Source organism: Hetaerina americana, unplaced genomic scaffold, assembly GCF_022747635.1.
Source record: "Hetaerina americana unplaced genomic scaffold, ioHetAmer1.1.p SCAF_19, whole genome shotgun sequence".
Taxonomy (NCBI): Eukaryota; Metazoa; Arthropoda; class Insecta; order Odonata; family Calopterygidae; genus Hetaerina; species Hetaerina americana.
Genome location: NW_027286752.1, coordinates 3,080,651 through 3,105,568, shown reverse-complemented (window position 1 = coordinate 3,105,568; position 24,918 = coordinate 3,080,651). Strand labels below are relative to the sequence as shown.

Here is a 24,918-nt window from a genome sequence, read left to right as displayed (position 1 = left end):
TCCCGACTAAAAATGCATTCTCTTTCCAAAATTATTTTAACCTAATGACAAAAGGCACAGCGATGGGAACGAGGATGGCACCATCATGCGCTAATCTCTTCATGGGCCATCTCGAAGAGACTTTCCTGTCACAGCAACCCTTCCAACCTCTTTTATGGGTCCGCTACATAGACGACATTTTTATTCTCTGGACACATGGCTCCGAGTCTCTCAATAATTTCTTATCCACCTTAAATTCATCTTTCACTGTTAAATTCACCTCTTCCATTTCAGACTCTACCACTTCAGTACACATCAAAAGCCACTAACCATCAGCAATACCTATACCACACAAGCTGTCATCCGCAACACACGAAACGCTCGATTCCTAACTCTCTCTCTATCCGCGGACACCAAATTTGCAACACCACAGCCACTCTCAACAAATACCTTGACAATCTACATCTTGCACTCCTCAAACGCCCAGAAAAGCTCCTACTAAATAAAATCCACCGCTCCACCCGACCACACACACCACATGAAATCAAGCCCACGTCTGACGCAGGACTCAACCTCCGCACCACCTATTTCCCCGGATCACACAGACTGAAAACCTTCCTTAAAGAACTGTTTCCAATTTTACATGACAATGACGTGACCTAATCCTTACTACCCCAATTCCCATCTATCGCATAGAGACGACTCGACAATCTCAAAAACCTTCTGAGATCCTTGCAACCGCCCCCGATGTAAAACCTGTCTACTTATTAGGTCTACTCCCCTCTCCCTACATCCCCTCATTGCCCCCTCACCTCGTTCCCACGCTAATTGCCTCTCATAAAACATTATTTATCTTTTGTCATGCAAACATTGCACTTCCTTTTACATAGGCAAATGCATTACCCCCTTATCCATTCGAATGAATAATCACCGGTACTCCAGCAATTCTGCCTCACTCTCTTCTCTTCCTATCCCTTCACACGCCAATTCCCACAACCTTTCATTCGACCATTGTTTTGCTCTTAGCATCCTAGAATCCCTACCTGATGCAGCCACCAATATGGAGGTGAGAACTCGAGAATCCGCCTACATATTAGCTTTCCGATCTTTCAAAATTCCCACCCTTAACCGCCACCTTTAATTTCCCTCCCAGCATTCCCTGCTCCCACCTCCCTTCCCCGCCCATACCCCTTTCCTCTCTCCAGCATATTTTAGCTTAGGTCCAGGCATACTACACGATGAGATGGAAAGGGCATTAAAGGAGATGAAACTAAATAAGGCCGTGGGGTTGGATAACATTCCCGCAGAACTATTGAAATGTTTAGGAAAATGTGGGAGGAAGAGGCTATATGGGCTGATTCGTAGTATCTATGAGGAAGGAATCTGGCCGGAAGACTTTGTGAGATGAGTTTTAGTTCCTATTCCGAAAAAGGTAAAGGCTACATCATGTGAGGACTACAGGACAATAAGTTTGATGTCCCACGCAGCTAAAGTTGCTCTTAGAATCATAAACAAAAGGATAGAGTAGGGCAAATGATTACTTAGGGGATGATCAGTTTGGGTTTAGGAAGGGGAGAGGTACGCGTGATGCCATTGTAGTAATGAGATTATTAATCGAGAGGAATATAGAACACAACCAGGAGGTATTTGCCTGTTTCGTAGTTTTTGAAAAAACTTTTGATAGAGTGAATTGGGAAAAACTAACGAGTATTCTGTGGAAAATAGGAATAGATTGGAGGGAAAGGAGGCTAATCCGCAACCTGTACATGTCTCAGACTGCTCAGGTACGAGTGGGGAATGGGGAGTGCGGTTGGGCAGTGTTAGGAAGAGGTGTAAGGCAGGGTTGCCAATTATCACCGTTGCTGTTCAACCTGTATGCAGAAGAAATGATTACAGAGGCATGGGAAGAACGAGATAGGAATGAAAGTCGGTGGGGAATCCGTAAAATCAGTTAGGTTTGCTGATGACCAAGCTTTAGTTTGTCAGTCAGCCAAGGGGTTGCAAGCATTGCTGATTGAATTGGGAATTCAGTGCGACAGGTATGGAATGAGAATCAGTATAAATAAAACAAAGGTTATGCGATTTCCTATAAAGAAAAAGGCTAAGCTAAACATTAAAATAGGAGGGCAAAAACTAGAGCAGGTAGAACAGTTTACGTATCTCGGTAGTGTTTTGGACCAACACGGTCAAAGCAGTAGGGACGTAAGGAGAAGAATGGCGCTAGGCAAAGAGGCTTTCACAAGGAGGAGGGAGTTGATGACGGGGACGTTGAGTAAGGATATTAAGAAAAGACTAGTAAAAACTTTGAAATGGAGCGTAGCTATGTACGGTGCGGAAACGTGGTCATTGAAGCAGGAGGATAGACGTAGATTGGAGGCTTTTAAAATGTGGGTGTGGAGAATAATGGAGAAGGTGAAATGGACAGAGAAGAAAACAAATGAGGAAGTACTTGGTATGGTGGGTGAAGAGAGGGATTTGTTGGGAGAAATCCAATGAAGGCAGGAAAAGTGGCAAAGTATTGACCGGCAGTGGGATGTTGAAGACTGTGATAGAGGGGAAAATGTTGGGCAAATGAGGAAAGGGAAGGAACAGGATGTGACATAACTGCTTAAGAGACATCCTTTCAATTTATGCAAGAACATCAATCTGCAATTTAACCTTCGCTCCGTGAGTGATCCCCAGCCTAGCTGCTCGAATATTTAGGATAAGCTTTACGTTTACTATAACAATGTTTTACAAATCTCGACGCTGCACGCGATCAAATTCGGCAATTAATCCAACTTTGTGATGAAAAACGAAAAAAACCTCCACTCAAAATCCCCTAAAACACGTAACTGAAGACACCTGGTAACTAAAGACACCTGAAATCGAACCCGGGCCTTACAATTCCACCCACTATTAACCACAGTCCTCGTAGTATGAAGAGATGATGCTGATTCGGAATGAGATCGCATATTACTTCGAGTGCGCGGGAATATTTTGTCCCTTCCCTTCCGATCGAGGGAAACGGGTCAAACCATCATCGCCGAGGAAGGGAGGAGCGAAGTGCACCTTCATCTCTCCCTCGAGCGAGACATCTTCTCAACGAGCACACCCACTCTCCCGTTGCTCCCTCCCTCGATTCACTTTCTTTCATTCGCTAGCTCACCCTCCGACCGCGCAGAGAAATGACAGTCATTCTAGTCACCCCTCGCCACTATGAAGACTTGTTGAAAACACTTCCGCGTGTGCTCCCTCCCACGCACCCTCGGGATCACAAAAGGGCCCTTACACCCTTATATGCATGCCGCGCACTAGGGCTAGTCGCCACACGACGCTAGACATCGCTGGGAGCGCACCGACATCGGTATAAGAGGAAGAGACTCGGGGTGTCTGAAGCTTTGGGGGAGACCCTGCTGAAACGTCGGCGCCAATTTACCGAGGATTGAGTGTAGTGAAAAATGGATCTGATCCTTTTGGTAAGACACTTTTATTTCCCATTTCGGTAAGTAATATTATTTTTGTAAGGCCACAATTAAAATCTACCATTTTCTCTGGTAATTTTCCACGTGGTAAATTAAGCATCATCACGCGTCTCATAAAATATGGTATGAAGGATTCTAATTAGAATTCCACCAGCATCAATTGGGCATGTTTATTTTTTCTATATTAAAGAAATCGTTTAATCCAAAAATGGTTCTACGCACTCATAAACTGATCCCCAGTTACTACGAACTCATGAAAAGATGCTTGAAGTGTTCTCATAAAGACTATTATGACAATCAATAAGTAAACACTTTTTCGCTTGTCTAAACATCAAGATATGTAGCAAACATGTTTATAAGCATTTGTCACTTTTAATAAAGGGTTTATATAGTGGAATGCATCGGTGATAAACTGGTAACTTTATAATGGCAGTATATATGAAATGTCGCAAAACTAAAGAACATTTAGGAAGAATGTTTTCCGTGTTCCCTCTAACAACTAGCGCTCTCAGAGAGACAGATTTAATCGCACAGGCGGAACAGGAATTATCGTAATGTTATGCTCTACGTTATTTACTTTCGCTCATAACAGGAATTCCAATGGTATTTGCTTGATTTGTAACCGCTCTATACAATTTGAATCTTAACAGGAAGATCGTTTTAACCATAAAAATGTTCTTTATCTGTCTTTAAAACGTTTTACAAACGGAAACAATACTAGGGCAACAAAAACACCGCGCACGGTAAGAACACCATTATCTATTGGGAGCAAAATAATGGAAAGGAAGCTTATTTACTGAGCAAACTTTAAAAAATAGTTTTCTTCATCAACGCGACTTAAATCATTTAAAAATAAGAATTACTATGGATTTTTATGTTTTCATAATATTTCATTGTATCTTCTTATAACACTTGATATAAAAGACGCCATAGGAGTGCACGGCAGGGTGTTAGGAATGGAATGGAGAAACCCCACCACCTTCATAGTCACTAAAACGGGATGCGATAGGATTAATTGGAATAGTTGTGTAATATTTACCACTGTTGAAACTGTGAAAGGGCGCCGAAATATGATTTCTCATTGTTAACTATCTGTTCGACATAATATTTCCCACGACTTCCCAATTTGGTCCCGCCTATTGATGTAATGCCATTTTAAGATGGTTTTCTCGGCGCATACTGTACATGTATACTCACAAGATGTTTTTCCGTACTGGGAATCGGCGTTCCTCAAGCGACTCCCACCCTAAGTTTCCTCATAGTCGTGTGGCCATTCTTGTCTTATTACACAAATTTTATAAAACTGGGCGATTTTTCGCTTCCTTTTCTTGTTTTTTTTGGAAAACTGAATTTAATGGGTAATTCCTCACTAGGCCATGGACATTATTATAGAAAATTGTATCCTAAAACAATTATGTATATCTTATATAAATATCAGCAATATAAATACTTGAAACACTATTCAAAGACCACTTCCATTAATTTTTTCAGTTCTTGTATTTCATGAAAAATCTTGGGAAGCGCTAAGAAATAAATGCTGTTTAATGCAATCATGCCTCTTTACCCGTCAATCCCGTGTCTCGTTGCGTATTAGATATGCCTAAATAATGTGATTTCATATCACTTCCTAACTTTTTCAACCGAATATTTGCTCACAATTCTTTTGACTAGAGAAAACTTTTTCGATGCAGGTGATCAGATACTTCTTTTCCATACTAAAAAGAAAGACTCGTACTTTTCCACAGATTTTATTATAGTACCGTAAGTACCGTATAATAAAATCTGTGGAAAAGTACGAGTCTTTCTTTTTAGTATGGATATTAAATACTTCCACGAAGTGAAGCCTGAAACAATAGAATAGATACTTATTTCTTTCGCCATGCTATTATCGATGTAAAAGAAGTGTCCAAATGTCTGATTTAGATAGTTTAACATGAAAGGTTGTGTCTAGATAAACTAAATCCTGCGCGTTACAGCCAACGAACAAGGGCTAACAGGAATAGCGTATAGGGAAAAGGGCAATTTAGTACCCCACACAGCCAGCGTCGGTTATAGTTTCACTATTCCAAAACTGCGTAGGTACAGAGTAATTCATACATGGGTACAAGGCTGGCGACGCCGAAGAGAAAGTTGGATCGATATGTAACTAAAGAAGAAAGTAAAGAAAACATCTAGTACGCATTCCTTAAATATTACGTAACCCTATTTATTTCTACCGCCATATAATTACAAAATCAAAAAAAAATATCATCCAGGATCATGCGCTGCCTTCCAAATTAGTTCTAGATAGTTATGAATAAACTTATGGGTCAGTTGATTCCGTAAGTCTCAAAATATAGTGCACGAGACTAAATGGATTCCTTCCAGGGATTCACCTAAAAATGACAAAATACGCACGAAAAGGCCAACGAACCCACTAGCCACATGGAATGATAATATGAACCAATCACCTATAACTGTTCAAAGACCTAATTAACACAACAACACATTTTGCCTTTTATTCATTACGACTTTTCGACGAAAATAAGCATTTATATTCCCTATTATTTATTTAATTATAATAATTATTCCCTATCAGTGACAAAACACTTTTGTCTCGCGTAGTCAACCAGACAAATTAGGGCAAAAATATTTGAACTGCAAATTTTACACTGAATTCTAAATTCTAAAAAGTGAAACGACGGTTATAGATATATTGATAATCACTGTAACAGCTAATACTCAATGATCCGCTGGAGAAGCTCCATACCATTCTTTCGAAACCTTCAAACTGGCTCAGAGGATCAGAGAAAGGGAGGGGTACTTCCGTCATGCAGTACAATCACTGACGCAAAACCATCTTCAAAGAGAAGAAAATTCTGAATCCTTCGTGGCGACCACGATAGCAAAAAACTTCCGTAATTACAACAGAAAATTTCCAAATTTCATGCGATTCCACGCCATTAACCTGTAACTTAACGGTTCGCCTTGCGCCTTAATCCCTCATTCAATATCAAATGGAAACATATACCATTAACTACGGTTAAATTATCAATTTACTACGATTCCAGGATTTGTAACCCTATCATTCATTTCTTCCCCCAATCACTCTCATACATATCCCTGCTGCTACATACGAGGTCAGTTCAAAAAGTATCGCGACTTTTATGTTTTTTCAAAAATTATTCATTTATTCATGAGTATTAGTAGTATGAAGGGGAGGCGACCGACAGCTGAGGTCATTTGCGCCATTAGTGATGGACAGGAAAGGATGAAGGGTGGAGAGAAACCCGGCGTCGGCATTAGTCTCCTCTTAACGAAAGGCGCCAAGGGGTCCGCGGCTTAACGTCCCATCCGACGGACAGCGTACTCACTCGAAGTGCCCTCCAAAAACCACCTCAATTTGAACCCAGGCCCTATCGTAGCGTAGCGTCGTCCTTTCATGGCCCTTTTCAGTTTCGGGAACAAGAAAAGGTCACTGGGGACCAGGTCTGGAGAAAACGGTAGCTTCGGCATCATTGGTGTGTTGTTTTTGGCCAAAAATTCGCGAAAAAGTAACGATGTGTGAGCAGATGCGTGGTCATGGTGCAACATCCAATTTCTGTTCTTCCACAAATCCGGACGTTTGTGGCGGGAAAATCAAAATTCGCTATACTTTTTGGACAGATCTCGTACACTGAACATCATTCTTTCCCTGCCATCAACAGAGATTTACTGGGATGCAGAGAAGTTAAAACAAGCACGTTACGCAACAGAGGAAAAGCAAATATCCACATTCAGGTTCGATCACAAACGATAAGAGATCAATCAGAATAGTTGTCCGACCGCGTTAGTGTTTAAATGATTCGGGTCTAAATTAGTCTAGCGTGTTATTCACTCACTAACACACACCCTAGCTGGAGCTTCCAGATTACTGCAAATACTAATGCTAAAAATAAATCGGTAAACAAACGCTCACAAATTGTGCGCCAATGGAAGGCGATTTTTTTTAGCATCCGGCTGGACAAGCTCCGATGTGAATGAATGACATGGTGACCTGTTCAAATAACAGTATTCATTATTAATCTCCCAATTGAAGAGGTTATCGTCAGTGCTTGACATGCCGTATTGAAGTCTTTGCGTGCCAGGTCAGGACTCCGCCCGCTCACCGTATGCTGCTGACACCTATCGTATGCGGTATAAGGTTATCTCGTCTTGAACTCTTGAACTTGAATTTTGGAACGTTTTGCGAGAGGACGACTAAATAGTTTCAAAGGCAAAGAATTTGCGGGGCTGGGAAATAAAATTCAAGAACATAAGACGGGCTGAGACGAAAGACATTTCGGTACGTGAAAAACCCCTTGACAACGAGGGAGGAAATAATCGTGCAAGACGGGAAGAAAACATTCGGAAAAATAAACATTTCACGAGCCAATTGTAGGTTGATTTTTATTGACATGTGTGGAGACGAAAAAAAATCATATCAATCATCGAGAATCGGCTGGAAACAAAAAACATTGATGGAGGGAGGAATTTGTTGAGAGGAAGGTTTCAGGACGAAAGGTTTATGTTCGCTTTGAGACAATGTTGTTCACTTTCGTTCAAAGGCCTAATTGGAGTGTAAGGGCTAGTGTATTTTTGGGTTCTAAAATAAGTTATTATTATTATTCTCTTTCATTAAAAAGATAAAATACGAAGGTTGTTCAACAAAAGGTAATCGTAAATATTTGATCCGCATTATTTACAGCGCAAAAATATAATTTAACGTGATGCATTACCCCTAATGTGTAATTTATACATGTGGTAATAGTTTAATTGATTTGGCTTGAGTATTACGTCGGCCGTCGCATGTTGAAACATGTTCAGCTCGTCTTTGCCAGAGTTTGATGAAAAACATTTCTTTCACGAAGGTGCCTCTTCACTTGGGAGAGCGTGGGGTTAGGTCTAACCCAAAGGAAGCATAAGGAACGTACTTCACTTTAACTTTTGCGAAACACGGCCGTACTTCCTCGTAATGCTGCGTCCAGACTGATTGCTTCGAAATGTGCCGTTATGAGAATGATACGGCCTTGGAGAGTTTTCTCTAATGCCTTGAGTATTATGCTCTATTTACAGATGTGCGTGCTGGCACGAAGAGCTGATATACGTACCACTCTCAGAACATCGAAAAATGACATGAACGTCACTTTCCCCGTAGATTTCATCCCCTTTGGCTTTGGTAATTTCTGCACCGAACTTTGCTGTTTGCTCTCACTATCAAAATGCCGTAGCCAAGTTTCTTCTGAAGTAATGCCCTTCGAAAGAGACTCTTATTCTTTTAACATCAACTTCAAATGCGAACCAACCTCCACGCGACTATTCTGCTGGTCGGGTATAACCCAGCGCCCACAAACACGTTTCATTGGCAATTTAATTACAGTGTGGGTGGCACCAATGAAATTTTTGAGAGCGCTCCTAACGTTTGTCAACGATCTCTCACAATAGCAGCTAAGGCGTTCCGCGATCGACCGTGACTGGAACTCCGTGTCTCCCTTCCAATGAAATTATCTCCATTTTTTGAAGAGTTTTAACCACCTTCTACCAATCCTAATGGGAATAACATGCACTCCGAAAGCCTCCTGCAGAGTAAAATAGGTCTCGACTTATGATTTGCTCAGGCGGAAAATAATTCAATACTGCATCCTAGCCGAAATCGAACATGTTTCAACTCGCAATGGCTGCCACGATCCCACTACTGGAACCAAATTAAAAAAAAACCTTTTTCACATAACCTCACGCTAAGTTATTTAACAATATATTATCCGAATGAAAAAACAAGAATAAATATTTACTGAACATCCTTAGTACGAATATCCGATCAGATCAGCCCAGAGTGATACGCTTTCGATGAAAAAATGAAAATATATTTCCGGTGATCCTTTCGCTAGTTGGAGTATGACACTTTAAGGAGAATTTTAAATTTAAAGGTAACTTTAGCCAAGTGTATGCTCAGATTTTAAGCTTTGAAAACGTTTCTTCGATTGAAATACCTTACACCGATACATGCAACACTTCAATGCGGAAATTTCACTTTGATAATATGGATTTCCCTCAAGCGTTTATCTTTTTATTTGAATAACGCAAATAAAAAAATATCTCGGAGAATGAGAACAGCAATCGCCACATATTATCTGACGATGCTTAATGACGATTGCAAAACGGTGTTACGTCTTAAGGAAATTTTATTATTCGTTTCTATTGAACGAACGGCAACAGCTGTGGGCACAACTGAACGGTCAATATACAGCATTCATATGGGGATTCATTGGAACATGTGTTTCTCAAAATCAGCCTCACTTATATTGCAGCCATATTTTGAAATGTTTTTAACTCTCTCTCTCTATATCAGAACTTAATATCCACGACTCATCATTTCCTCTCACAAAAAAGAATCCCACGCGAAAATAAACAATTGAAAAATGACAAGCATATACGTACTCCTCTTCCTTTCTCTGTCTTCGCGTGAAGTTTTTTTCTCTTGCCTTTGGGTTCATTCCGTTGTATCAGTACAGCTCTATTGTGAGACTTCCCTTTTCCAAACATATTTGCCATTCAAACCACGTCCCCGATTGTTATTCAACATTCGAATTTCACAATTTACAACCTTAGACGGCGTGTCGATCGCTATGACCATTTTATTACGTCAGTTACGTGTCGAATTGACTTTCAATACCCAATTTTGGTCTCAATAGTCACCAATAAGACTGAAATAATTAATTCAACCAATCATATTCTAAAGGCGAAGTCGTGCAAATCACAGGAGAAAGATTATATAAGAACGGTTTCAATTCATGACAAGACGGAATAAATAGTGACATCTATGCAGGTAAACCGCAGTTACACTTACAAATGCCAACCTTAAGTTTAAGCCTGAATGTAGTTACACACCAAATAAATATGCACTCTTATCGCATTATATCGCTAAATGTCATCTGCGAAAAAGAATTGGTAATCAACGGTAAGCGATTAAATATAATACTCTCCGAATTTTATGGAAAATTATTTTCAACCCTACCTTACCAATCTGCGAAAACTCTAAGCAAATTATTCCCAAGCTGATTAATTAGAGAATAGCACGAAATTAACTACATTTAAGCACTCGTATCTTAGCTCTTATCCTTTCTGTACTGTATTTTTTGAACGTTCATGAGAACATTTTAAACCTAAATTCTTTAACATATGCCTACGTTTATTAGAGTACTGCCTTCAAAAATCAATATTAACCACAAACTTTCTTTTTGATGAGGGAAAAGTATTAAAGACCTGGATTATGACTGAAAACGAAAATTGCGAAATCTATTTCGTTGTATTCTGTGCTATCGACCTTCATCCAAACCCCAAAGGTGGCCAGCTTCACCAGCGACCTCTCACTCTCTTCTCATGGCCCCGACAGTGACAGCGTTACTTACTAACGTCACTTACAACGTTACGTAATAAAGTTACGCACTACGTTACTTAAAGACAAAATATTTAACAAAATAATATTGGAGGAGGAGAATATTATGCTTTATTCTTCGTCCGGTTCCTAAAACATTGATTTCTGATAATTTTCTGTGCTCGTTCGACTTCTGCAAACGAGTACAACCCATGTAAATAAACGTAAATGAACGCGTACCATGGCGTCCGAAAAAAGAATCAAGCGAATATGTAACCATCCCGCAGAGGCAAGAATTCCATGCAAAATTATTGAGAGAACGATTGATAATGCGACGTTTAAGAGGGATACAAGGATGTTAAATGGAGGAGAGGCGTTGGAAATAATGACTAGAAGTGGCTTGATATCGCTATGGACGCCGCCTTACTTTTCCGGTGAGAGGAACTCTTGGATAACCACTGGACATGATTTTCGGAGCACGAAAAAAAATCTAAAGGGATCAAGCACACACTCTTCCTCTGGGAAAAAGAAACCTTGTTGGCTCACTATTTTCCAAGAAGATATTTCAGGAAAGGAAATTATGGAGGCATGAAAATTGCGCCCTATTTAAGAAATTAGTATGCTACACTATTTCCAGACGAAATTACACTATTTCGCAAAAGGAATATTGGAAAAATAAGTATGTCAACGAGAAAAATTTAAGGACCATTACCATAACTGTGCATTAAAATTGATGGATAGAATTGTGTAATTCATGGGGATATCTTAAGCGGACCGCTTTCCAGGAAATGCCGATGCAATGATTGTTATTAGTTCGTCCGTGGATTTGAGGCCGACCCCCTTTCTACGCAGCAAACGAAATCACATCAGCGCGCATTTGGAGGAAGGGATTAAATTTATCACATTCAAAATAATTTTAAATTCGACTAATATAGCTCCCAAATTAATTTTTATATCCAATATTGTTTGAAAAATACGATTAATAAAATGCCATTCTGATTTAAAGCAACAATCAGCAAACACAAAATTGGTGAAAAATTCTCCTTCGTTAAGTTAATCCCTTCCTACGTTAAGTTAATCCCTTGAAACAAATGCACGAAACTAGATCGAATTCGGATAATATGGATATTCAAATAGCTCCTCACTATTCATAATTTCCACCGTTTTTTATTCCACCCCTAATTTACTTCTTCTTAGAACCCGTTTTTCAAAACTGCTCAACCAAATCATTAAAATTATATTTATTTAGTTTACAACTCATGGCATTCGTGTAGCCCAAAAACATTGCATTTTTTATTCCACTCTTAAACCGTCCAGATGTTGAATTAAAAGGACCGGTACCTACAGCCGTACTCTATATAAGAGTACGGCTTGGGGTAATTACTCGTTCGAGTACGGCGGGAATTGATTATTCTCTTAGTACGTCAAAATGTTCCATATTGAATTATTGTAATAATTTTTATTTTTAATGTGTTCGGTACTCTTGAAATGTACTTATTTTCTAAACAATTTGTTTAAATGAGTACACTTAGATAATGAAATAGCGCCATTTTCTACACTATTTAACAGAGAAGCTGGACGGTTTCGATGCTAAAGCGATGTCATTAAAAGGTTACAATGACACAGGTTTTTGAAGCATCTAACACCAATTTTGTGTCCATTATTTTATTAATAGAACATGCTATCATGGTAACACGTAAGTAGTACATCATTCCAATAAACAATACTAATGGTTTGTGACGGTCAACCAAACCATCTCGTGGGTCGGGATGGTGCGGTGGCTAACGAACGGGCTTCCCACACAGGGGGTCCGAGTTGAAATCCTGGAGACAACAAATATATTTTAGTGGTACCCTGATCCCTACTTGAGGCGCTTGAGGCGCAGGCTACTTAGCACTCTGGGTGAATACGACGTCCGTCGGATGGATCGTTAAACTGCGGACCCCTTGGCGCCTTTTGATGAGAGTAGGCTAATGCCGACGCCGGGTTTCTAAATGACCATAGCTATCGGTCGCCTCCCATAAAAACTACTACTGCCGAACCATCCCAATCCATGCTTCTTAGTTCGTCACCCACCTTGGCATCATTCACTCTCTTCTCGTAGGCCATCCTTGTCCACCCACTGAAGCCCTTCCTCCTTCTCGGATTTCAGTATCTTCTGTCGTTTTAGAATAAGCCCGATTACTTCTACCTCTCCTCGAGTCAGCTTATTCCATAGTTACTCTTTTCCCACCATTTAAGGCTATTTATTGGTCACACTGGCCATTCTATTTTCATTGTTCCTTTCTTCATTCATTTCTCATGTACTTCCGTTTCCGATTATTTTTTTGTTGTTTTCTTCCTCACTTTTTCTCACTACCAGTCTTAAAAAATCAATCTTCAGTTTATTTCTTTCGATGATATTTCTCATCTCCGGGCTATCAGTTCGATCTTAGTGGTGCGATTCGATAGTCTTTCCTTTGAACTGAAAGATTTTTTCTCTGGCGCTCCTCTCCCTGGGTACCATCTGCCGCTTACTCCCCTCTATTATGGTCGCCTCCGCAGCGTACTTATCCTTCCCTCATTCTCTGCCTTTTCATCTTTTCCTTTGATACGCGCTAAGACTTCAAGAAGCAACAGCAATTATATTATTGCTTCATATCAATTCCAAAATGTGCATCACTCCATACACATTTTTTACGCACCTAATAGATCTCATTCTACTATTCCTAAGCACGCTAACAATATCGACATTTAGATTTCCAATCGTTTTCATAATATCCCCGTTGCTAGTAGTTACTTATGTCCTGTCGAACTTGAGAATGTACTGGCTATTTGCTAACGCAAGACTTTCGCTATGACAAAAAATAAGCATTTTTTTCTTCTTACGGCATTTGTTACATTCTTGCAAAAAACAGCAGGAAAAAGCGAGGCGTATCAAAACTGCTAGAATGAACAATAGCCTCACTTCCGCAAGAGGATTCGTTACGAAGCCTTCCACCGCCAGACCGGAAAAGATCATGTGAACAAATGAGGTCTGACGTCGCGATTTTTTTCCCACTGGAGCTATTGCGCGAGCAATGCCCAAGGTCAGGCGCAATGCGTCGCCCGAGAACTTAGCACGCAGAACATGCACGGCCTCTACGGCACCCTAAGAGCCACCGCACGGCATTTCTGGAGAATTGAGTCGATCGGAAATGAAATCATAAAACGATGACAAATTCCAAAGAAACTGCGGGAGATGCCGCTACAGTAACTTTTAACGGAGTCATCCGCTAATGTGCATTTCAATGCAACAATTTCAGAGTGTAAAAATCATTCGCCTTGACTGGGACTCGAACCCAGATCCCTCAATATCCGGTCGAGTGCTTTAGCCACTTTAGCTACCGAGGCGTCCTCTCAGTTTCAGAGTTCCAAAATTTCTGAGTTTAATAGGACGCCTCGGTAGCTTAAGTGGCTAAAGCACTCGACCGGATATTGAGGGATCTGAGTTCGAGTCCCAGTCAAGGCGAATGATTTTTACACTCTGAAACTGTTGCATCATAAAACGATCTTGGTACGAAAAAACTGACAAGAGACGATGGTGCGTAATAAATTTGAGTTTCACGACCACTGAACGCGTTTAGACGTAAAAATACAACGTATTTCTGAGGCCTCGGCAGTTCTTGCAACGTCGACAAATAATTCAGATTCGAAGCGTGGGGGTATATGATTTTCCATTTATTTTTTTATCTCTTAAATGAGGAAAAGAAAGTCTTAAACATCGATCGATAAAGTATCATTTAAAAACTAACTCAATAGTTAGTATTTTAATATAGAAACATTTCTGCAACATGTGTATTTACCTTTTAATTACTCAATCATCAAGTTTATCACCACAACGACGAGCCGATGCATGCTGTCGGATCAAGGTCAGATATAACCTACCCACTAAGGAACTTTATCTTCCATACGAGACTTCCTTAACTTCGGTTTCTCACAGGTGTAAATGCAGGCAATATGTATACGAACTGGAGTATCCAGAACGAACGCCTTTGCCTGACAATTTGTACACGGGTTTCCTTCGATTGTTGTACTAAGTCGCTCCTACTAAACTAGGTAGCGCAGCGTAGTGTGTATATGCAGCGCAAAGCACAGAAAAAGGGCAGAATTTCGTTTTTATACATCATTTCGGTGGCGCAACCTCTTTACTTCCAGAAAGTAGCAGACAGCCTCCGTCTTTCCGGGGAAAGAGATGGTTTTACCACCAAAACCCTCAACTACAATATTTAGTGTGACAATATTTTGCATTTTGTGCCATCGTCGGGCATGTGACTCAATACACTTGCACATACACAATCCACTTGCTAAAACTCTCTCCTAGAGTTGAATAATTAAGATGTTTTATTAACTGAATGTCACACTAATTGTACCACTAGCATTCGCATAAATCTCTATAAATTATAAAAAAGAAGTCTTCTGCGATAGAAAAAGACAAATATAGAGTATCATTGCGTCCCATTCTAAAAGCGCTGAATGCTTAGGCGATCATTCAGCCACGTTCGATAATAACTATGCATGCTTTTTATTTAAGATTTAAAAATGTTCTGATTAAAATGAAACGCCCACTCGAAAAGTGTATTCAACGCTTTGAAAGTGGAAACGTGTCATGTGCATAACCGTTCGATGGCAATTGTCGTGAGCAGAAGGGAGACAAGAGATTCTTCGACAACACATTCCGGCAATTTATTTGATATTTGACGGGGAGTTTACAAATTCATATTATTTCAATCGCTGTAGGTTAATTGACTTTGGCCAACAGCCAAACATTAACCTCTACGAAAGTAGCGAACGCAAAAGAAAAATTTCTTTACTTCCAATTATCCACCTATCAAACACCTATCTCTATGAGCGTCCTTTCGATACTTTGAATAATATAAACCACCGATGAATACCCATTTGGCTTGACCGGAAACCCACAATATTACCAAAATTATCCATGCTATGGCCGCAGTCTACGGCCCAACGGAATATATGCACTAGTCATTCGCCAATTGAAAATCCTTACGCCCACGCCATCCAAAAGAAAAGCCTTCACGTTTTACTGATGATTATCTGCCACATTTCTTTTCCAGTTGATACACTTGAAGGACTATCCAGAGACTACATAATGACACGAGGCAGCACCGCGTCAATCTTCAATGGCACGCGAATTGGGTAATAATAAAGGTCCAACTTCACTTCTCACCAGGGAGGTTGCGTACTAAGAAACACCGCATTGAAACGAAACTCGTGGCCCGTGACCCCAAACGATTTATCACTCCTGACAAGCAGACAATGAAGAGACGATACCGCCTCGAGGAGAATAGGGCGTGGGACGTCGCGCAGTTATTGTACCGCCACGGCGCATGGAAGTGGCGCCAAAACTTTTCCACCCAGAAAAGTGTTTGCGTGGTCAAAGTTTACTGGGAAGAAAGAAGCGGAATCCGTTCGGCCAAAGTGTCCACGTACGTCCGTACAGCATCCGAATCGTTAGATCAGGTTCGTCGCAAGTAATTCCTCCGGTACGCGTGTTGCGATGGCAGGTAATATGTGCATTAATGATCAATTATCTCACATCAGACAACGATATTATATAGAGTTCTGGTATGAATACAAGGTATAACTACACCCCCATTGCATGAGTGCATCATTAGCTGATTGCTCGCATTGCATCCATTTCATTCCTTCAATAGATCATTTTTTCCTCCTCACATTTCTATCTTTTTAATTGCAAATTTGATATGCATGGAACTCACTAAGTGATTGAAATGAATCAGTTCCTCTTTTACTTTTTGTTAATTACACTTCTCCTCATACATCTTAATTTCAAAAGAATCTACCCTTAAACGCTGTTCGGTAGAATGAAGTGTATTTTTTCATACTATTCGGCGAACTGATATTATTAAGAAGAATACCTTTGTATTGAATATAAGTAATCTATCCGTCATGGACAAAGATAAAAATCTTGTATGTTCTAGGTATCCGTATTCACCAATATTCTGGGAAATGGTCATGGCAATGGCTATTCAGGACTAGTTAAGGTACTGTTATCCTGAAATACCTGAATACGGTCCCAAAAAATCCTTAATTTCCGAAACAACCCTGCGAATTTTATAAAGGAAATGTATTAAATCAATTCATAAAAGATCATTTCAATTTTTATGTCGAAACTGAGTTTTATGTTAAATATAATGGTCGTACATAGAGATACTATCGTTTGAAGAGATGTTTGTAAAACATCATTCATTACAGGCAAATTTCATTGACTATTTAAGCCAACTAAGCTAAGCCGACTACAGAACAATGAAGGATCTTTCTCCTCGCAGATGATACATTAACCAAAATTCCTTCACGAAACGATGTGGGAATAATGCTACAGATAGTTAAAAGACATTTCCTTCCACAATGCTGTCACTGTTATGACACAGTAGAATAAACTTCCGTTTCCCTAGGGTGTAATGGGTACGCACATAAAAATTACCCTCTAAATCGGAGAAATTAAGCTTTAGATTGAAACAACTAAATTATAAAATTTGATTATTTTAAACTGACTGAGCTTAGATCAGAGAGTTCAAATTCAAACATTAAATAAAATAGATAAAGTAATCGTTTCGGATTTATCAAACGGGAAAACCTAATCTAATCTCTTATGCAATTTTTACTAGGAAGATTATGACGTCTGGTTCAAACAAAACACTAAAATTTTATAACTCTACAAAACAAAACTCCACAAAAGTGAAATTCCAACTAAAGCTCTCAGTCATTAACCCAGGTAATCCTCAAATCAAAATGAAGAGGATATTATGATTGCAAAAGTAATTATCATCTACAAATGACCTTCACAAAGAATGAAAACAGCTATTCAAGAATAGAAACATTAATCAATTGCGGATGTATATATATAACTTCCTTAAACCACCCAAATTATTTAAATAATAAAGTTAAATGACAAGTCTAAAGATAATGTTTATGAATGAAACTAAAATTTAAGTCAACTACCCTGGAAACAAAAACATTATCACAGTGTCAATTATTTTCATAATTGTGCATATTATAATGCTAATCATTATGTTTCAAGATATCTGTACACATATATATGACTGCTATACATTTTCCCAATTACAATAAACGCAACGTACCTTAACTAAAGGCACATATGGTTATTATCATTGGTATTCTGCCGGTTAAGGTAGGTTTTTGATAGACAGCCTACACAATGGTACGTGACCTTGCCAGAGCAAATACCATTGCTCACACACACTCCACTCAGCTCTTAACACAAACAGCACAGCTCTATCAGAATGCACAATTCCTTCCACCACGACAAGGTGCAGACGATAGGGAGGGTGCATTTGATTAACATAAGTCTGTTACCCGCAACAAACTCAATTCATGTATCATCACAAAAATAATCCTAATAATGAGTTTCATTCCTCCATGAGCGACCAAATAGATTTCCTCATTGGGGAACACCACTAAAGTTTCCTTTGGAGGATAGAGCCACTCAATTTCAGAGAAGCACTCCATGACTCATTTCAGATAAGCACTTCTATGAGTCTCACTCGGGGAACTAATCTCAAGGAAAACGAGAAAACAGCAGGTGCTCTCAAATGGCCAGGAGGCTTCTGGGGGGGTACAATTCAAGATTTTGAATCTTAATCTAAGAACAGTTCAATTAGATCATACACTGTGTCCGCTTCGTGGACGCATGCATTAGAATATTAATCAAATCACACTGGCGTACTACACATATGGGCAGGTGCCCTTCCTTATGTGTGGTGTAGGGGATTTTTCATGTTTTTTGGGATAGCTGCATAAGAAATGGCAAATGACAAGGTCTTTGTAAAAATTATGATGATGAGTAATTTAATCTGATCCAGCATTGTTACACGCTAGGAGTACGTGGAGCTGAAAAAATGGGTCATGATAATTTAAGGTGTTACGGTGTAAAGGGCCGCATTAGGACAGAATTATAAGTGCAATGTTAAGTCTTTGTGCCCTTCAAACACTTACCTCAACTGTAATACTCTGGTACAGTTGTAAAATAATAATGTAGTAATATAGTGGAAGTAACCAATGTAAATGAACATTTCTCTCCAATATGGAAAGTTTCCACAAAGTTAAGCCTGAAAGTATACGGTTCGTTACTTTAACTGGATGACCACTACAGATAATAATAATTGCACTTCGTCCTTTCGTGATTAGAGCCGGTATTATTATTTGGTAATCTACCAGTTAAGGTAGGTTTTTGGATGGACGTAATTTCCAATTAAATAATTTGTGACCCCTAGCAAAACACAACATCCTACTTTACTTCAGGTCCCTCTTCAGCTGTGAGTACTTTCTTCCTCCCTTCATCCCGTCCAACATCCCTATCCTGTTCCTTCCCTTTCCTCTTTTGTTAACATTCTCCCCTCAATTACAGTCTTCAACATCCCGCTGCCGGTCAATATCCCCTTCAGCCACTTTTCCTGCTTCCATAGGATTGCTCCCAACAAACCCCTCTCTTCGCCCACCATACCAAGTACTTCCTCGTTTGTGTTCTTCTCTGTCCGTTTCATCTTCTCCATTCTTCTCCACACCCACATTTCAAAAGCCTCCAGTCTACGTCTATCCTCCTGCGTCAATGACCACGTTTCCGCACCGTTCATAGCTACGCTCCATATCAAAGTTTTTACGAGTCTTTTCTCAACATCCTTACTCAACGTCCCCGTCATCAACTCCCTCCTCCTTGTGAAAGCCTCTTTGCCTCGCGCTATTCTTCTCCTTACGTCCCTACTACTTTGACCCTGTTAGAGCCGGTATAAGGAATATTAAATTTTACATACGGAGGGGTGTGCTTCTTTTATTTAGCGCGGGGGTTAATATAGTGTACCCTTTTCTATTTCCTCGTAGCCAGAAGTAGTGCCCTTTCCGAAGAATTTATTCTAGTTAAATATACTGACTGGAGGGACTTGCGTTTTGATTTCTCTAGAGACACACTTTCTTCCGGTAGCGTTTTTTCGCTAATCTAGTTAATAATATTTAGAAATTATACAATTACTTAACTAACACTTTCACAAATGGATGTCAACTAACCAAGAATAAGTAATCAACCCGAAGTTTCGTATAATAGGAAGAACCTACCTAATAATCGTAAGCACAACGGCGGGTAAGGTTCAGATATCAAGAAGGGGGGTTGGGCAGTTCCCACTTGGTTTGAGCCAAGGGTGACAATCGAACCCGGACTCTCCGGTGAGTACGCCAGCGTACTGACCACTTGACTAACACGCCCCTTCATACCCGTATTTGCTACATTTCCCTCATGAAGCTGAAGTAACGTGGTGTAAAAACGTTTTCACTCAAGTACCCACGCAATGGAATAAGTTTCATTTTTTATCGCGCCATACCGCGGTGAAAAGTTGGTTAAGAACCATTCCTTAATTGTGACTTCTGCGTCGTTCCGCAATGAGTGGAGGAGCCCCTTCCCTTCTATGTACTTTCCCCGCACATCTGCAAAGGGTAACGATACTCCATCATGCCTCGCTGGAAGGGTGGCTCCGGAGTTGGTCCAGATTTATATATCTGGTTCGCGCAATTTTTGAGGGTTCATCCACGCCTCTTCAAGCCTTTCCGCACTTTCACTCGCGGGGCCACATGCGTAGGCGGACGAAAAACATTCCCCTCGCCCAGTTTGTCCGTACGCTATTGCATAAAATATTCCTTTTTTCAAAATATCTTCGCGAAAGCAGCGAACTCAAGAAAAAAAGGTTTAATGAGGTTGGTAACTTGATTGGTAACAATAGCTAACTGAAAGAGAATACTGTACTTATCACGCCCTTCTTACCGCAACTGTTATCTCAGAATTTCTTGTACGCCAACTGATTAATTACCTTTGAAATCTATCATGATCTGATAAAACACTTCAAGAGAATGTCAACCTGGGACTTGGGACGAATAGATTAATCAACCGTATGACTGGCATGACGCTAAAAAGGACGTGTCGGGGCCAAACATTTCCCGTGTAGGAAAGTATGCCCTGAAGCAGCATATAGTATGTCGGTTAAATTTATAAAATGTCACGAGGGAGATTATATAACATTTTAAAACATGCAAGCGTCGTCATATTAACGATTCCGGCTGCCATGGCTATGAAAGACAACTTCCGGGATCTCTGTTTTGGCAATTACCATTCTTAGTGCTCATTGGTGTCAAATTCATGCAATATTTTTTTATTTACTCCCGTTATCCCCCTAACGTGTAACAAAAGAAGACCATTTAGTCGTGGTTGATAAATTTCGAGTTTTTAATCTTAGCGCGGAACAGTATTAATAAAAGTTAATAGTATTAGTAAATAATAAACTATACCATGAGTGAATTTAACAATAATTTAAATTTTATTAATAACTGAAAAAGAAATAGCGAACTCATTTTGTTGATAGAATACCGCGACAAGTGTACCTCACTACGAATTGCACGAGCTAAAATAAAGAATAAAAAAATAAATGTGGAGCAGTTGAACTATAGATGGCAGTGGGTTAAAAGGCTATCTCGACCTAACTTTTTAGCCTGTGTGAAAAAGGAAACTTTTCTGATAAACAATATTTTTCACTTTACGATAAAACACAATAATTTTTTAACTCACTGCACATTTTTATTATTTTTGAACTCGTTATATTTCATGATTCTGCTTAAAACACACACCTAATATAGCATCTTAAAATATTGCCAGAAGGGAGTGTTACAATTTCCGAATAAAGGAAAATTAATATTCATAGTTTGAAAGCAAGCTACGTTATTGCACAGAGATGTACTAAAATTTAACAATGGATGGAGAGTGAACCATAATGCAGCCGATAGTTATTTAACACACAACCAATGTCGATTAATACAATCGATTACTTAATTATACAGCCGATGGGAATACGAAAAAAGCTTTGATTTTGTTCTATTGGAGAAAATTATTGCATTCGAAAAAATACGACATTTTTTAAACGTTTCAGATTGCTTAACATGCTCAGCTCCACGTATGTAAAATCCCTTTATTTTCTTAGCATACCTCTCTTCTAATAGCTAGGCAAATAAGGCAGCTACGACAGCATGAACAATGAAATCTCCTGACAGTAGTCATTAATGAACGCAAATCGCGTGTGAATACGGACTTATATGGGAATTTAGATTTGGTTATGAATCCTATAAATGAAATGGAATGAGCCCAATCAATTCTGCGGTCAATACAGGCATTTAATGACTCATTAAATTTCATTAGGACGCCAATTCCCGAGGATCCACGTGGAGCGGACTAAAGATAAGCACTCCTCGATGTGCGTGTGAGTCTACGGCATATACTTTTTCATACTGGCCTTGGCAATATTTTTTATCAAAGTAAAAACTGAACACCGGAAGTAAAAACCACTTCACAATCTTGTTTCCATTGCATCGTTTTGTCATCAACTTCCAGCTAGTGCTTTTTTCCAATTTGTTTTCACGCGTCGCCCTTGTACATTTGAATTTGAATCAACCTAGTTCCATTCTGGTAGCATCGTAAATAACATTTTTATCGTCTAAATTTAGTAGAACTGCGGAGCTGTATCAATGTTTTCTGTAAGTATTGATGAAATTAGTCAAAAATACGCAAATTCACTCGGTCACGTAGTTCATAACTGTTATTTCCACATATTTCCACATATAACCTCAGGAAACTTGATTAATTTGGGCTGAAAGCTTAGCGGCACAAATGCCTGTCGTACACATATTGACCACTTTGCTTATATATGCGAAAGTCCATTAAGTAAGTCCATAGCATGGGGTTAGATTAACTCATTAAGAAAGTTGCACCGAACCATATGCAATTCTATTTCAACATACACAGCTTAAATAGCATTAAGAAAGTACTTATTTTTTCAAGCTTAAATGTAAAAATTTATTGCAATATGCCTACATGTGGTTTCATTTCCATTAAACATTTCGAAAGTCAACACTAATGTGCCATTTGGTGAATTCACCTGGAATTAACCTTCGATAGTCTACACTGTGCCATAACTGTGGCCCGGATTTTCTTTTTCTTGTCGTGGTCCGACTTTTAATCCCTAACATTCATGTCGGCCATATTCATCAATGATTTTCCAGCCACGTAAACGTCGGGTTTCCCTGCAATCCCTCTGTCCAAGGAAACCGGACTTCGCCTCCTTGCCCCTGTGCTCACTCGACTATTCCAAAAATCCTGTCCGTGGCCGTCCTTGCTAACATCCGCCAAACAAATCATTTCAGATCGCAGTCGCGACGGTCCTCGGGGTCGAACGTGCCGCGACTCGGGACATTCGCGATCACCTTGACTTCCCGGAGCCTCCGAGTGACAACCTCGAACATCCGGGTTCATCACTTGTCAGGAAACGGCGCTTCTTCGATGACGGCGACGACCTGGAGAGCATCGAGAGGCATTTGGAGGAGGAGATAGGAGCGGTGTGTCCAGCCGCGAAGCGATGGTTCGACTCCCACGATGGTGGTCACCCGGGTGGTCCCAAGACTCTGGGCCACGGGGACGCCGTCCACTTGGCCCTCAAGATAAGGAGGTTGAAAAAGGCGTACACGACACTGTGCCACCCGCCGACCCGGAGGCCTCACAAACCGCCAGGACACAAGCCTCGGCCTCCGACCCATCGTCCGCCGTACCGCCCACCATACCGCCCGCCGCACCGCCCGCCGTATGACCCGCTAATCCTCCCGCCGACTCCCTCGTACGTCCCCTATCCCCCCCTCGGCGGGGGTTTGCCCCTTACGGACGAGGCGGCCAGGAACTTGCAAATCAGGCGCCACGTAATCCGACCTTTGAGGCGTTGGTTCGGTTGGCCGGTGGGAGCCATCGCCTCGGCTTTTCTTCTGCGCTGAAGTCCTCAGGAGCCTCCGCTCCGAGATGCTGCTGAGATTTTCCCCCATTCACGCCATCACATCAATCGTGATTGCAAACAGTCGACGGTGAACTCTTTAATCACTAAAAACTGGAACTTACCCCTCTGCTACAACCATCCATAAGGATGAGGACATAAAAAAAGGCTGGGGGAAGCGAGAATAATATTTTCTGCTCAGAACATTTCAGGCTATGTGTAATGACGCTTCACTAGAATGTACAGCGCAATAACATTCTTCACACTAAGATGACAAAATGGTAGCGCTTATTACATTTGACTTGTAATATAATATATACATTTTTGTACAAATAATTAGTAATTTCAATCCTCCAGACGGTCGGAGGCGTAAGAAAAATTCGAAAGGTTTCACGCTTTGCATTTTTCCTTCGAAGAAAATATTATTGCATCCATGCCCGCAAAAACTCATCCGAAACTTCAGGACTTCTCACGGTGTTTTCCCCGTGTTACTTTCATGAATCCTAACATAAACCCTTTTTTAATGCCACTTTCAGACCATTACTTACTTCGGAAGAATGGCGAAAGCATGGGAAGTTGCGTAAATTCAAATGGGTGGAAGGTGATTGGGAAGAATATACGTGAAAAAATTCCCATAACAAACAACAACAAATGCATCAATTCCTTCCAACTTCGCACGCTTTAGTTCTATTCTGTTTCAACTGTTCTTCCTAGGCCCAACTTCAAATTTCCTTTCCTCAGGTTCGACAAACGGAAGGAAAATTTTGGATTTGATAGTGGAGGAAGCTTCGTTTACCCGTCGTTCCTCATAGACTTGAACTTCTCAAGTCCCGTGGCTCCATCAGTCCAAAGATCAATTTTAAGGGTCAACACGATCGCCAGTATAACGGTGATCGCAGGAAAATAACAGATTGGAAATGGTCGAACGACACCATGCGATTCTATCGCCAGATGTATCCGTCTTTCTCCCGTTCCACTTGAGGCCGCAAGCCAATTCCCACCGATCTCCGTAGCTGCTGGTCAATTCTCCTTCGAGTCACCCGCACTCCCATCTCCATAAAAAATATCCCACGGCGAAGCGTTCAACGCACCAGGGAGGAGGCCATAAGAACTGGGCCAAGGACGAGTAAGGGGAGAAGCTATTGAGAAAAATAATTTTTGGGGCGTTCTCGAAATTTGTGGCAGGGGCCATGGGTTAAAGGGAGGGCGAGACGGAAAGGAATCGAAAAGACCGGGTGAA

The 24,918-nt window shown here is 40.3% G+C and overlaps 1 protein-coding gene across 1 annotated transcript; it reads left to right on the top strand.

The window, feature by feature from the left end:
- Window positions 1-3,196: 3,196 nt before the first annotated feature.
- LOC139687277 (uncharacterized) lies at window positions 3,197-23,967 on the top strand. The gene is made up of 2 exons (XM_071584418.1): window positions 3,197-3,437; window positions 23,065-23,967. The coding sequence occupies exons 1-2, from the start codon at window positions 3,420-3,422 to the stop codon at window positions 23,680-23,682; spliced, it is 636 nt and encodes a 211-aa protein (XP_071440519.1). The 5' UTR covers window positions 3,197-3,419; the 3' UTR covers window positions 23,683-23,967.
- Window positions 23,968-24,918: the final 951 nt, after the last annotated feature.